Raw genomic sequence first — 16,480 nt, 5'->3', positions numbered from 1 at the left:
TTACTGTTTGGGCTACAAGATTGTGGAATTCTCTACCACAAGAGGTGGTTTCTGCGGGAAGTATGGTGGCTTTCAAAGGAATCTTAGATGTACATCTCAAGGATCAGAAAATTCAGGGCTATGTGAGATGATTACAGCCACACACACCTACACGGGTTGAACTAGATGGACTATTGTCTTTATTCAACCTCACCTACTATGTAACTATGTAACTGTGATGGGAGCATGCAGAAAGCATGCCCTCAGCTTCAGAAATCTCTGCTATCCATAGATACTTATGTGCGGGCCTTAAAGTCCCCCCCCCCCATGTTTGCTGCAGCACCTATGTGTTACATGGGAGGCAAGAGGTTAAAGTAAACCTGTGCTTTCCCATGCAAAATAAAGCAACAGGCTAACCTAATGGTCATCCTTCCCAGTTGCACATATTCATCTTCCATTCCCTTCTTGCTCCTTATGGCCCCAAAGCCATAAGCCAAGAGATGAAACACTACGTAAGCTTGAGGGTCCGATACTGCATGTGTCTCCCGATGCCTCTAACACTTCTCGCAGCTCTCCGCTCCGCTCCGCCCCCCCCCCCCCGCTCTATGGAACTCCAGGCATATGTCTGTGGATCCTTACTTCATTGTCGTGATCTTGCTAGTGCTCTGTGAAGTCAGCAGACAGCATATTTCAGCCCGCTGTCTGCTGAACACCGGTCACAGGAGTGCAAAACAAACTGCACTCCTGTGATCCACACGAGAAGTACAGCCAAACGAGCTTTGGCTGTACTTCTCTTTCCATGTGACAGCATTGGGTGATTGGGCTGCCAACCACCAAGCACTGGGTAATTGGGCGGCCAATCATCAAGCAGCACTGCTGTCACATGGGAGGAAGGGCAGTGAGTCACATGCTCCCCTATTCCTGGAAGTACCAGATATTTCTCCTCTCTCTCAGTGGCCCTGCATGAGCAAACTTCAGGTTCACTTAAGTTCCATCTTCAGTAAGTTACTCTCCTGGAAAAAGCATGCAGACTGGGAGTTTCGACTTCACTAACTGTGGAGTTTTTCCAGGTTAGGGATGCACTAAATAGAGAAACATGGGTGCGGCTGCAGAGCTTTTAAAACTAAGACAAATCAGGTGTATACCCCTGCCCTCTAAAAAGTGATGCACTGCCTTCTTAACCCCTGCTTTAATGCTTCAAATGCCAACCCACTGAGTTGCAACCAGGTACATTCCCCTATTCACTGGAACAGGTTACATTCGGCAGCAATGCCGTCTGCTGAATGCAACTTTTCATTTATTTGTGCCAAGGCCGCAAAGCATCGCCTTGCTGCACGCTTACATCCCTGAGCAAATGCATTTCTGTGTTTGACTGCTTTTACCACTCCTCCCATGTGTGAATGAGTCCTTATTGCTTGCACAAAACCCAATACCAATCCAGGAGATCCAGCCTGGTCACCATTGCACAGTGCTGCTAGAAACACCACTGAATACATTTGCACCAACTTACATCTAACACTAGAGGTCTGTATACCAAAATGCTGCCTTATGTCCACTACTGTCCAGTCCTTGGATAAGGGACAGTCCCACCCACTCCAAAATAAACATAGGAAATCACTGAGTGGTTAAAATGCACCCGGACACCGAATAAAGAAATTTCTCAGAGAGTCGCACAATTATCATTCGCTCCAGGCACAAACACTTCTGTGGAATGTGTGTGTATGACATGCACACTGATCCATAACCTACAGTGTTCAGTGTCATCTCACAATAAAGTAATTATACTGCAATCGAGTGTATAAGGGATTGGAATAAGCCTATAATCCCCTCTACATAATTCTATTATTGCAGGCTAGCCATGTCAGTAATACACTGTAATTACCTGCCATTCATACTTACAGGAAGGGGGACACTGATAAACCATTTCCCAAATCATTCTATAGGGAAAGCTTTCAGTTTTCATTTCTTTACACTAGAAAAATGCTAACATAGTAAACGCTCAGCGATTTTTCAAAAGTAGAACTAAAAGCAATTTTATTTTTCCATTTTAAAAAGAGTACGGAGGGGTTATAAGTTTTTTCAATCTGTGTCCTATTGGGGAGATTTCCCTTTACTTCCTGTCCCATAGCCAAAACAGGAAGTGAGAGGAAATCTTCACCAGAACTAGCATTCCTATTGGGAGATTTTTCTTCTGGCGACAATCCAAAATTTGGGATTTTCTTTCACTTTGAGTGAGAATGGTAAATAGGACAGAGGGCGAATGTCCCTAATAGGGTTACAGACAGCCAAAAAAAACACTTGACAGATGTTTTAACCTCTTTCCACTCCAATCCAAAACTAAAAAAAAAAAAAAAAAAAAGTTATACTTTAGTGATAAGATTAGTTGAGTTTTAATACACTCTAAGCAAGCAGGTTTAAATCCCCCACAACATTTATACTTCTTGTAAGTACCCGATACTTAGCTATGTTCACTGCCAGTTTTCGTTAGCATGGTGCAGGTTCCTTGAACTTCCAATCCGGGAACGTGTACTACAGGTCCCAAGACTCCTTGCCCACCCTTTACACTGCACATGTGTACCCTAAGCACAAAATGGACCCTACTGCATATGCGTACCCCTAGCATGGCACCCAAGCAGACACACTGCTACGGATCCCAGCCACACTGTTCTTGGCCGCTCTATGCGCAGAGACTGAGTGGGCAAATCATGAAGGCCCCCTTGCCACACAGCACATGAGCACCTTATGAACAACGCATGTGCATGAACAGAATAAAGAAGACCTGTTCAAGAGACCACACATGGGGGGGGGGGGGGGGGGCTACAAAAAGTCCCTGCAACACAGCAGAGCCACCCTGGAAGAAAAAGTTATGGACACCAAACTATACAAAGCAAATTTTGCTGCAAAGAATGGCTGCTCATAAAAGGGGAAGGGAAGGAAGCAAGAAAAGATTTATTTACACTTTAAGTTAAAGTGTATCTAATGCCAAAACTTTTGATAGGGTGTACTAAAACCAGCCAGGAGATTCATCTTTTTTTTTCTGGGGACCACTGTTTCCAAGACAGAAAGTAATGAAACATCCAACATTTTACAGTTTTTGCTGGATAGGAGAGGGGGAATTCTACCAATGGAGACAACCATCCTGGTAACAGAGAGGGGTTTACCCCGCACTCTGGAAAGGTTTCCACTAGTTTCCTGTTGTGTCCCTAAAAAAGGATTCCAGAATTCCTGGTTTCATTGATAGTGAGCTGGTTTTCTTTCCAGGAGAGTTGGAGAGTAGAGACCCATCTTCTTAAAACAGAAGTGCAGGTGGGGGTGGTCTGTGTATCTTATAGGAAGCCCCCAGAAGGTTTCCCCAGGATCTGCACTAGGAAAATACAAAAATAGACCTTTGGACAGACCCAGAAATGCCCACAAAATGTTATCTTCTAGTTGGCCGGCCAGTGCCTTGGAATGCCCAAGGGGAAAAATCTGGGTCGGCCCACTTCAATTACTTCCTCATGATCCTCACAGCAGACAACAGTCTAAACCAGTGTTCCTCAACCTTTTTCAGTCAAGGCACCCTTTAAAATGATGGACAATCTCAAAGCACCCTCCAAAATTATGGACAGTAATGAAGCGCCCCATTCCAAAATGTAAAAACTATTTTAATAGTTTTACATAATGCAGCAACAACAATACACGTAGGAAACCCAACGTTAGAGGTGATTTATTTATCCCAAGCAAATACACTTTTGCAAACTGGTACTGACTATTTCAATGTTTCTCTTCCCCCTCAGTTTTTCTCCATCACTCAGCTAATGAGACCCCCAAAGCTGATGGAGAGAGGAAAGGGAGGATCAAACAAGGATGATATTCAGGCAACTGACATCCTCATTAACTGATGATGTCATTGGCCATTAGGAGTGTAGTACAATGAAAACCTGTGGCTTTGTGTAAAGCCTCGTACACACGCAACGATTGTTGGCCGACCGATCGGCCGTCTTTTGTCCAGTGTTGTTGTGTTGGTTGAAATGTGCTCTAGACTGCACACAAATTTTCTCGGCCAACAACAACCAACTTCAGAAGTGATGTCATGTGCTGGTTTACTTTCCGTGTGTTTTTTCTTCTCTGAGCATGCCCAGACTTGCTCATCTGATTTTTGTCTGCCGAAATCTGTACTGACTGATGGAAAATCGGCCGTTCTGTTGACGGCCAACAAAAATTTTATAGCATGCACACCAGATTTTTTTCGGCCGAAAAGTCACAGTCGGTTGTCGGAATCATCATACTAACAAGCCGATAATCTGCCGATCGGACGTTGGCCAAAAATTCACGGCCAACAATCGTTGTGTGTGTACGAGGCTTTACTAAAAGGCAGGTTTCATCCACCCTCCAGCTTGTATACAATTTTGGGGCAATTTATTAGACATTTTGCCAAGGCACCCCTGAAGAAACTTTAAGGCACGCCAGGGTGCCTGGGCACCCTGGTTGAAAAACGCTGGTCTAAACAATGTTGATGGCGATAATAAAACTGGAGTTCAATCACAAAAATTTTCATTAAACGCTGAACTCTGGGATAAGCAAATACCTACATAAAAGAGCAATGTGTAGTCCCTTTTGAATCTTGGTGTACTTTGTGTATTTCTTCCAGATCTGTGCAGTAATCCAGTGAAACTTTTCCTCCGTGAAGGAGCTTCCTGTAATTCAGACCGGTCACTGCTGTTCTCTCTCCTTATGCAGGGTGACTGGCCTGGTCTCCGCCCCTCCTGTCGTTTTCTGCAGGCAGCCCATAGTGGGTGCAACCTGCTGGATTTCTCCCACAGCTCTGATGTCTCTGCTACATTTACAAGGTAATGACTGGGTATGCAAAGGCATTTGTTGTACACAACATAGATTTATACCTTATTCTGCTTTTGATTAATATATTTAAAATACATTTTTGTGCCTGTAACTCAATTTTTAGTATATTCCTCAATAGCCACAAAGGATATAAATCCAGTTTGTGTGCAATAAATGCCTTTGCAAACCTGTAGAAGTATTGGTGATGTCATCATAGTTTTGTGCATAATCTTTGAAGAGAGCAGAGCTGTGAGAGGGGCCCAGCTGGCTCCACCCACTATAGGCTGTCTGCAGAAAACTACAGTAGGGGGCGGAGGCCAGACCAGTCACTGTGTACAAGAAGAGAGAGTAGCAAAGACTGGTCTTTATTACAGGAAGCTCCTGAACAGAGGTAAAATTTTCACTTTTACTGTACAGATCTGGAAAAAATACATAAAAGCACACAATTTAGATATTTGACATCAGAAATTTAGATATATGCTAACCCCAGAGTTCAACGTTATACATAAGAAGAAGCAGCAGCAGCGACCAGTCTTTATTACTGAAACTTTTGCTTGGAGGTAAAGCACAGGACTATTGCACAGATCTGAAAGAAATACACAATGGACCACCAATATTCATTCATACAGTGGATATAAAAAGTCTACACACCCCTGGTAAAATGTCAGGTTTCTGTGATGTGACATCCCTCTAAATTGATGAAAAGACAAGAAGAAAACTAGTCAGGACGGCTGCCAAGAGGCTTAAAGCAACATTGAAGGAGCTGCAGGAATATCTGGTAAGTACAGGCTGTGTGGTACATGTGATAACAGTCTCCCGTATTCTTCATATGTCTGGGCTATGGGGTAAGTGGCAAGATGGAAGCATTTTCTCACGAAGAAAAACATCCAAGCCCGGCTAATTTTGCAAAAACACATCTGACGTCTCCCAAAAGCATGTGGAAAAATGTGTTATAGTCTGATAAAACCCAAGTTGAACTTTTTGGCCATAATTCCAAAAGATATGTTTGGTGAAAAAACAACACTGCACATCACCAAAAGAACTCCATAACCACAGTGAAGCATGGTGGTGGCAGCATCATGCTTTGGGGCTGTTTTTCTTCAGCTGGAACAGGGGCCTTAGTCAAGGTAGAGGGAATTATGAACAGTTCCAAATACCAGTCAATATTGGCACAAAACCTTCAGGCTTCTGCTAGAAAGCTTATAATGAAGAAGAACTTCATCTTTCAGCATGACAACGACCTTAAGCATACAAATCAACAAAGGAATGGCTTCATCAAAAGAGGATTAAAGTTTTGGAATGGCCCAGCCAAAACCCAGACCTGAATCCGATTGAAAATCTGTGGGGTGATCTGAAGTGGGCTATGCACAGGAAATGCCCTCGCAATCTGACAGATTTGGAGGGTTTTTGCAAAGAAGTGTGGGCAAATATTGCCAAGTCAAGATGTGCCGTGCTGATAGACTCCTACTCAAAAAGACTGAGTGCTGTAATAAAATCAAAAGGTGCTTCAACAAAGTATTAGTTTAAGGGTGTGCACATTTATGCAACCATTTTATTTTAGTTTTTTTATTTTTACTTTCCGCTACCTAAAAGTTTTCAGTTTGTTGTTCAACGAAGTTGTACAGTTAAAGGTCACAATAAAGGTGGAAAAAGTTCTGAAATTACTTATTTTTGTCTCATTTTTTTTTACATCACAGGAACCTGACTTTTTAACAGGGGTGTGTAGACTTTTTATATCCACCGAACATGCCTTTTGTGTTTAGACAATATTTTTTTAGCCCAGATTTCAGCTTTAAGTATTTACCCCCCTCGATATTCCAATCTGATAAAACATCCCTGTGTGTACAGGCCGCATGTCTATTTTAATGATGCTAAATATAAATGATACCCTTGGCAGTGCGCCAGCTGATATTAAGTAATTGTTAAACATACAGGAAGAAGATGGATGGCACTGGAGGGAGGCGCGTGGGTCCCATATGCGTTCAGTATTTTGCAGGATGTGCTATAGACATATTCTCTGCGTGTATTTAAAGACAAAAAACACAGAAGAAGTCTTTGATTCGCGTTTGGCTTCGGGAAGCTGGTCCCAACAGGCCACTTATGCATACTTATCCTAGCAGCTTGTGTTCCTGGGGAAACTCTGCAGAGGAAGAACTTGTGGCATTGACAAATTGATGGCCGCAGTACAAACACATGACATTCTACGCACCTGATAGAAGACGGTGGATTCTAATCTGTCCTTTAATGAGCCCCGCTGTCATAATGACTTGCTGCAATACTTGGGAATAAAGACCGGTTTATCTGTGTACCTGCTTGAGTTGAACAGCTTAAAGGAGAACTTTGAAAAGCGAAGTCCTGTTGGTTTGGGGGAGCAAGTAGCGATTTTTATTGGTACCCGCTCCAACTTCCGCAATCCTTACCTAGGTGAGGATGGTATCCCTTGACCCGCTCCCTTCCACATCCTTTTGGGACATGTCATATGTCCCAGGAGGCTGAAGGACTATACACAACACACGAGCTAACGCATGCACCGAGGGGTGCCAGCTGTGGTTCCCCAGTAAGCCACAGCCGACTACTGTATCCAAGATTGCGGTGCCAGAGACCCACAGCGGTAAGAAACAACTGCAGAAAGACCGCGCTGAAACCCCAGGCACTAGTAAGAAGCCGATGAGAAGCCGCTCGGCTGTCATTACAAGCAGCAGGAGGGGCGTCCCCCCCCTCCCGCCGCCTTCCGCGGCTCGCCCAGGTCTCCCGTCCCACCGGGAGACCCGGGCAACCAGCCTGCACGGCCGCTGAAAAAAAGACCCGATCAATGCCGCATTCGGCTCTGATCGAGTCTCCATGTAAAAACCCGGAAGTCATGACATCCCTTCCGGGTACTCGGTACCAGATTCAAAAAAATTACAGCATTCAAAACAGCTAAACTTGGCGTTTTGAATGTTTTTAAGTGCAGAGGAAGGGTTTGGGGTCTTTTAGATTTTTACATTTTTTAATGTACGAAAATATCGGCCGATACCGATATGCGATGACCAAAATATTGGTATCGGCAATAAAAAAAAAACTATATCGGTCGATTACTACTTTATACGTGGGCCGAATGTCACATGGTTTTTATTGAACTGCCCGATGTCGGCCAGCATTTGGCCCATGTGTACGGGCTTTACACAGCAGTCAAATATTCTGTTCTGGTGACAACTCAAAATTTTAGATTTACCCTCACTTTTAGTATGGTGATACTGGTGACCAGGACGATCAGAGAGTGAATCTCCCTGAGACACAGACAGCAAAAAAAAAACACAACAGGGTTTCTAATCCCCTTCCTACTCTATATAAACTTATAAAAAAAAAAAAAGAAAAAAGAAAAAAAAGTTTTGCTTTCATGAATACATCAATGTCGGCAGGTTAGCATAACACCCAAGCAAGCAATGGCAGCTTCTTCATTTCTCTTATCACAAGTTTACTTTAAACATCTGTGCTAGGTGGACTGATCCTCACACACCTCGGGTCCAGGAGAATCACTTTATGTGCAAATACAATTTTTTTTTAAATTTCAGTTGGGAATATAGAATCACATTCCGTGAATATATCAAACATGCACAATCTAGTCCAAACAATCCAGCTGCACGAAACAGCATTTTCCCTTTATACTAGGAGAGGATTTAGAAACCTTTCTTCCTTACCTTTAAATATTCCCACAATGGAAACTGGACCAGAGAAAATGGGATCTAAAAAATATAAAAAATTATTGGATGTTAAGAGTCTTTTGAAAACTGTTATCTGATTGTCTCATATCTTACAACGTATAAAGCTGAACTCAAGGCAAACAGGTAAAAACACTAAAGAAATACAGTACATATGGGAGATATTTCACTTGCCATCCAGTCCTGAGATTTACACAGCACATCCCTATCTAGCAGGGTAGGAAACCTGATTATTCTTGCAAAATATATTTTTTAGAGGTGGGGGATGTATAAATTGTTCCTGTATATATATAATACATGACTTACCAGTCCAAGGAGTCCAGCGTTGTCTTACAGCCCAATGTTCTTCATCACACTTCTCCCACACTGCCATCTTTACTGATATCCTGCACATGCAAAAACACACTGTGGGTAGACCCACGGTGTGTCTGCGGCTTGTGCAAAATCCTGCAAGTCCCCCTATCCATGAGCAGATACACCACAGATCTCTCAGGTCTCATAGAGATAAGGGGGTTTATACATGTGCAGACCAGCCGCAGGTCTCTGTCAGGCGCTCTAGTCCTGACAGAGGACATCCGTGGGTGTGCACATGCGTGACATATGTGCAAATCTTGCATTGGAAACGTAATCCTTGCCTAGGCAACGATACAGGAAGCAAAAGGGAAAAAAAAATCCAATTCTGTAAACGGGAGTGGGGAGGAGTCAGAGGGGAGGAAGTCAGATTTGAAGTGTGGGTCAAGGAAGGGTATGACAGTATCCAGGGACTTGGCCTAAAATATTGGTAAGTAAGCAGAATGCAACAACTGAGTTTACTAATAGGATAGCAGCAACTTTCATCCTGCTCTTTCTTGCACGAGACACAATAACTGCTCTGCCATTGGATAATAAAATACGTTTAAAGAATATGTTACCCCAGCATCTGATATTCCTGATATGTGTATGTTGCACTTGTGTTAAAAAATATCTTGTTCTCTTCATTTTGCTTTCTTTGTGTGAAATATCTGGTGATCCTACCAGTACTCCTGCTCTCCTATTTCAAACTGACCACACTCGGCATGAGAGCACATCCATCTCAGTGTGGTCAGTTTTCTGGTTGTGCTTGGAAAACAGTATGCCTGTCCTCCAATGATCAGAGTGCACAGCCATTCACAGGGAAGATTAGTGAGCTTGCTAAGCCAGTTATGCAGCTGCAAAATGTGATTCTTTTTAGTTACCATAAAATCAATTTCTCTGAGGTTTATTGACGGACACAGCTCCTCAAGATTCTTGACCATTGGGTTCTACTGCTCCCACAGGAGTAGGACACTAGGCAGAAAAAAGTATCTGACTAAGCCTATGGGCAGTTCCAAGAGGTTTCCCCCCCTCTCTGCTATAGGTACTCAGTTTTGTTACAAGCAGTGTCAAAAGTATTACAACTCCATAGAGGGGTGGGTGTTGTGTCCACCAATGAACATCAGAGAAATGGATTTTACAGTAAGTCAAAAATCCAATTTTCTCTTTCGTTCATTTACGGACACAGCCACTCAGGATTCTTGACCATTGGGACGTCCCAAAGCAGTGTCAAACATGAGGGGTGGGAGCAGAAAATAATTCTCCAAGGCTAAACATTAGCCAACAAGGCAACAGGAGCGCAACAAAAAACAACTGTAGCCCACCTGAACAGTACTCCCCCAAAGAGGGAGCAGACTCTCTATACAGCAGCCTGCAAACCTTTCGGCCAAGGGAAGCATCTACAGATAAAAAATGACCGCACTCAGGAACTTGATGAAAACATCAAAGCATTTATTCCTCACCATGAATAAAAGACAGACAGTACATCACAGGGACATGCAACAGGTTGACGCGTTTCACGATACTGGAGATCGCTTACTCATAATGGTTAGGAGTAAGCGATCTCCAGTATCGTGAAACGCGTCAACCTGTTGCATGTCCCTGTGATGTACTGTCTGCACTTTATTCATGGTGAGGAATAAATGCTTCAATGTTTTCATCAAGTTCCTGAGTGCGGTCATTTTTTTTTTTCTCTGACTGTGAAGTATCTGGATGGCGGATCCGACTCGCACCAGAATGTTTTGTCTCACCTGAGTGGCTTCTCTTTGTCTCAATCAAAGCATCTACAGATGTCAACATATCCACTTTAGATTTTCGTGAAAGTGTGCACCAATGACCAGGTGGCCACCTTGCAGCCTGCGTCACTGATGCCTGATGATGTAAGGCACAGGAAGCACTAAGCGCCCGAGTCAAGTGCGCTGTTACAGGGAAAGGAGGAACCGGACCCTTGATCGAATAGGCCCGAGTCACCGTCTTTCTGATCCATCTTGAAATGGTCGCAAAAGAAGCAGACAGTCCTGTTCTTGGCCCATTCGTGAACACAAATAGTGAGTCTGACTCCGATAAGACTGCATGGTTGCCAGGTACAGCCGAATCGCTCGAACCACATCCAGGGCATGCAACGCAATTTCCTTAGGATGTTTAGGCAACACAATATCTTCATTCAAATGGAAATCAGAGACTACTTTAGGAGGGAACAACGGACAGGGGCAAGAACCACCATATCTTTCTGGACCACCAAGTAAGGGATGCGACAAAAAAACCCCGCCAATTCCGACACCCTGAGAGCAGAGGTGATAGCCACCAAAAAAGGCCACCTTCTGGGGCAGCGTACGTAGGGGATTCTCCAGAATATTTGCAAAGAGGGGCTTCTGGAGGACTAAAAGCATCAAGTTCAGATTCCTAGGCGGTAGAGGAGACCGCACTGGTGGAGTCAAATGTCAAACCCCTGAAGAAAGGTATGCACCAGGGAGTGCGTGGCCAGGAGCCATGGAAAAAATACCGCCAAGGCCGACACCTGGCCTTTGATGGTACTCAAGGCCAATAGCTGCTCAACCCCCCATGAAGGAAAGTCAAGACCCGAGCCACCAAGAAAAAAAACGGGGATGGACACCAAGTGACTCACACCACAAAATGTACGCTTCCCAGATATGATGGAAGATCTTCCTAGAGGAAGACTACCTTGCCTTCAGCAGCATCTGAAATACTGCCCTAGGCAACCTCTATCTCTCAGCACCTGGCCTTCAACAGCCAGGCCATCAAAGCCAGCGACTGCAAAGCAGGATGGAAGATCGGCCTTTGGAACAGCAGATCCTCAGAAAGGCAGCGTCCAAAGGACATCAGTGACCCATCACATCAGGTTGGCGAAAACCAAGACCAGCGAAGCCAGTCTGGGGCCCCTAGAATGACCGGAATCCCTTCTGCCTCAATCCTGAGTAAAAGCTGCAGTAGAAGCTTGAGAGAAGGGAATGTGTAAATCAGATGATACTGGCCCCACGGGGCCCCCAGAGCCTCTGTGGCTTCCGCCAGAGGATCCCATGACCTTGCCACAAACCTCAGTAACTTTCTGTTGACCCAGGATGCCAACAGATCCACTGAAGACATATCTCATGAAACACGTCTAGGTGAAGGGACCACTTCCTTTGGTCCAATGCCTGTCGACTAAGATAGTCTGCCTGACAGTTTTTTCACTCCTGGCATATGTATGGTGGAGAGGGCCAGAACAAAGCGTTCTGCCCACCGGAGGATGTCGGCTACTTCCAGTGTGACCAATACACCCTTGTTCCGTCTTGGTAATTGACATAGGCCACCATCGTGGCACTGCACGAATGGAAGCATATCAGAAACCCCCGGAGACAAAGCCCATAGGCGTAGTCAAGTTCTTATTTTCTGCCTAGTGTCCTTCTCCTATAGGGGACAGTATAACTCAATGGTCAAGAATCCTGAGGAGCTGTGTCCGTCAATGAAAGAAAGAGAAATAGAGATTTTATTGATCACTTATAGAAAAACAAAAACAATTTGTTTGTTTTGTTGTTTTAAAGAAGATCTAAACCCAATCATTAAAATCTCATATAAACTTTACAGCTCCGGGTATGGATTTTATTGTGCAGTTACATTGGCCCAGCTTGGACCAATGTAAGTATATACAGTATCTCACAAAAGTGAGTACACCCCTCACATTTTTGTAAATATTTTATTATATCTTTTTCATGAGACTACACTCTACATTGTTCACTCTGGCTGTTTTGTTTTCACTGGTCTCTCTTGGTGTTTTTCTCATATCATTCACTCCTTTTGTGAGAGCTACATGTTTTCATTTTATGTCATTATCTGCTTCTACTTCCTACCTGGGTCTACTCTTACTGACACCTTTCTTTTGGGCTTCAGTCCTCACTATATCACCAGACGTGCACTATTTACATTGCTATATATTTTATTACTCTCCACAGAGTGTCCTTTCAGACACATTTAGCACCCCACTCCTATGGTAGTCCATCCACCATTGTCTGTGTTGTTTTCATGCCACTGGCCACAGCTCCCGGAGAGGAGTCCCTCACAACGTCTTCGGCTTCCAGCACCTCATTTGGAACCTTAGCTGACCTGTGAGTAACCAGGGGAGGTTTCTCTCCCCCTTTTCACTTCTTTCTCTCTTCCTTTTTTTTTTTGTATTTAACATTAGACTACATATATATATGCACTTTATTGCAGATACAAGAATATGTACCCTGCATCTGCTCCTGAAACGCGTAGAGCCCTTTTCAATGCTACGCTAATACTACCATCTGATCTATCACTCCTTTTTACAACCATTATCCATCAATGTATTTTGATAGGGAAGTTTAGGTCATCAAATAACACCACCCACACCACAGTGGTGTGGCGATATGTCTTAGTATATACATGTACTATGTGTTATTAATGAGCATTACTATTTATTCATTGTATTTGGAAACAACTCAATATGTGTATATATACAAATAAACATAATATACATAGATTTTTCATCACTTTAGCCGTGTGCTTCATTTAAAGACCCAAACCTCCCTCCTCCTTTATCTGTGTCAGGAATGGAGGCATATGACTATACCCAGTCATTGCCTCATATAAAGCCCCACCTATCCCCCCATTTTTGAATCACTCTCTCATACTGGTCACTGGAAGTTCAACATGGCACCTCATGGCAAAGAACTCTCTGAGGATCTGGAAAAAAAGAATTGTTGCTCTACATAAAGCTGGCCATGGCTATAAAAAGATTGCCAAGACCCTGAAACCTAGCTGCAGCGCGGTGGCTACGACCATACAGGGGTTTAACAGTACAGGTTCCACTCAGAACAGGCCTCGCCATGGTCGATCAAAGAAGTTGAGTGCACATGCTCAGCGTCATATCCAGAGGTTGCCTTTGGAAAATAGACGTATGAGTGCTGCCAGCATTTCTGCAGAGGTTGAAAGGGTGGGGGGGGGGGGGGTCAGCCTGTAAGTGCTCAGACCATATACTGCATATTGCATCAAATTGGTCTGCATGGCTGTTGTGAAGGAAGCCTCTTCTAAAGATGATGCACAAGAAAGCCCGCAAACAGTTTGCTGAAGACAAGCAGACTAAGGACATGGATTACTGGAACCATGTCCTGTTGTCTGATGAGACCAAGATAAACTTATTTGGTTCAGATGGTGTCAAGCGTGTGTGGTGGCAACCAGGTGAGGAGTATAAAGACAAGTGTGTCTTGCCTACAGTCAAGCAAAGTGGTGGGAGTGTCATGGTCTGGGGCTGCATGAGTGCTGTCGGCACTGGGGAGCTACAGTTCATTGAGGGAACCATGAATAGCAGCATGTAATGTGACATACTGAAGCAGAGCATGATCCCCTTCCTTCAGAGACTGGGCCGCAGGGCAGTATTCCAACATGATAACGACCCCAAACACACCTCCAAGACGACCACTGCCTTGCTAAAGAAGAGAAGGGTAAAGGTGATGGACTGGCCAAGCATGTCTCCAGACCTAAACCCTACTGAGCATCTGTGGGGGATCCACAAATGGAAGGTGGAGGAGCGCAAGGTCTCTAACATCCTCCAGCTCCGTGGTGTCGTCATGGAGGAGTGGAAGAGACTCCAGTGACAACCTGTGAACCTCTGGTGAACTCCGTGCCCAAGAGGGTTGAGGCAGTGCTGGAAAATACTGGTGGCCATACAAAATATTGACACTTTGGGCCCAATTTGGACATTTTAACTTAGGGGTGTACTCACTTTTGTTGCCAGCGGTTTAGACATTAATGGCTCAGTGTTGAGATGTTTTGAGAGGATAGCAAATTTACACCGTTATACAAGCTGTACACTCACTACTTTACATTGTAGCAAAGTGTAATTTCTTCAGTGTTGTCTCATGAAAAGATATAATAAAATATTTACAAAAATGTGAGGTGTGTACTAACTTTTGTGAGATACTGTATATACCATACCCATGGGACCACTGTGGAAGCAGACAGTCACTGTATTAGTTACTCCTTCTACACTGATAGCGGCAGTTTTCCAGGTTTCACGCCGAGCAGCTGCTCTGTTACATTGTGAACACAGGGGATTGGTCACCTGCTCAGCATGCCAGCCATTCACAGAATACCCTACATTTTTCTCAATGAATGCAATGTCTTTTCTGACTGGACAAGGTGGAGAGGAGGGGCAGTAATATTAGGATCTCCTTCTTGTACAATCAGAGAACACTTTGCATTGAGAAAGGTATTCTCTGAATGGTGGCAATGCTGAGTGAGCAATCCCCTGTGGATACTATGAAGGAAGGCAGAAGCTTGGCACGGGACCCAGAAAAACCACAAAGATCACTGTAGTAGCAGCGACTACTGTGATTGTGTGCTTCCACAGTGGCCCCACAGATATGGAATAAGAATACTTAAAGTGACTGTAAAGGATCAAATTTTATTATAAATAATATACAGGTTACACCTGGTCTGTGCAATGGTTTTGTATAGAGCAGCCCTAATCCTCCACTTCTCCCCCTGCTTGCTGAATGCCCACAATGTCAAGCTGCTTGCTATGCGGGCACTTATGCAGGCTCGCCTCCCGAGTCGGCTCTGTGTGTCCATAGACACACAGAGCACCTCTGGGCCCTGCCCCCTCATCACTGGCTGTGATTAACAACAGTGAGATTCAATGGCTCCTGTTGCTGTCTCTGAACCAAATACAGAGGGCGACTGCTCTTGTGCACAGCGCTGGATCAAGATCGGGCTCAGATAAATATAAGGGTGGTGGGGGGGGGACCTCTATGCAAAAAATGCATTAGGGTAAAAAATCTTCAGCCTTTACAACCACTTTAATCTGTTGAGTCACTGTTCCAGGTCTGTGACTCAATATTGCAACCGTTGAATCAACACAGCCAGGAAAATTGCATTTCCAGAAGGAGAGATTGGCAGCGGCAGGCTACACTTCTCAACGGCATGCAGTTATAAAATATTCTGCTTTTTCATCATACTCTCGTCCCCCTTTTAAGAGGTCTGAACATCTGCTAGTATGTGGTTATTTCACATCCAAAGTCACATGACCAAATTGACGCCAAGAACTATTACATTGCCATACAAAGCGGGACAACAGAAAATCAGATCTTATATCTGGTGGTAACTGTCACGGTGCTGCTGGTGGGTGTCCATTTCCTCCGACTCTGCCCGACCACGGATAACGTTCCGTGATGATTGTTTTACGCATACAACCTAATACAGGCAGAGTCAGCCTGTCTGCTGGCTCCAGTCTCGGTTTGCCCTTGCCAATCGATTTAGCAGATGCATGTTTTTGGTGTGGTGCTCCCACACAGACTTCATAGAGCAGATCCCAGGCTGCAAGGCACACAGAACGTACACAGAAGGGATGCGTTAAGCAGTATTTATAGCTTAATGTGTTGTTTCAGAACTCTTTTTTTAAGGTGTCAGGTACCATATAGAACCCTTGCATGAGCAAAAATCCATGCTGTCAAATTGTCTAAAGCAGGGGTCTCCAAACTTTTTAAACAAAGGACCAATTTACTGTCCTACGAACTTTAGGAGGGCCAGACTGTAGTCAGCAGGAGTAGATAATGCCTCAAGCTTGGTGATTAGTGGAGGACATTAGGGATTTGGGAGTGGCTAGGGAGAGGGGGGGGGGGAGGAATTGGAGGGTA

The 16,480-nt window shown here is 44.2% G+C and overlaps 1 protein-coding gene across 1 annotated transcript in view; it reads right to left on the bottom strand.

Annotated features, from left to right (window-relative positions):
• Positions 1 to 16,480, bottom strand: part of SLC25A26 (solute carrier family 25 member 26) — a 243,915-nt gene that overhangs the window by 30,612 nt on the left and 196,823 nt on the right. The window contains exon 6 of the mRNA XM_082266005.1: positions 8,478 to 8,522. Coding sequence (XP_082122131.1) covers positions 8,478 to 8,522 — 45 coding nt within the window. The remainder of the gene's footprint in view (positions 1 to 8,477; positions 8,523 to 16,480) is intronic.

The sequence above is a fragment of the Pelophylax lessonae genome (assembly GCF_965119305.1).
Source record: "Pelophylax lessonae genome assembly, chromosome: 8".
Classification (NCBI taxonomy): domain Eukaryota; kingdom Metazoa; phylum Chordata; class Amphibia; order Anura; family Ranidae; genus Pelophylax; species Pelophylax lessonae.
Note: the sequence above shows the minus strand (reverse complement) of the source record. Positions and strands in the feature narration are given on the sequence as shown.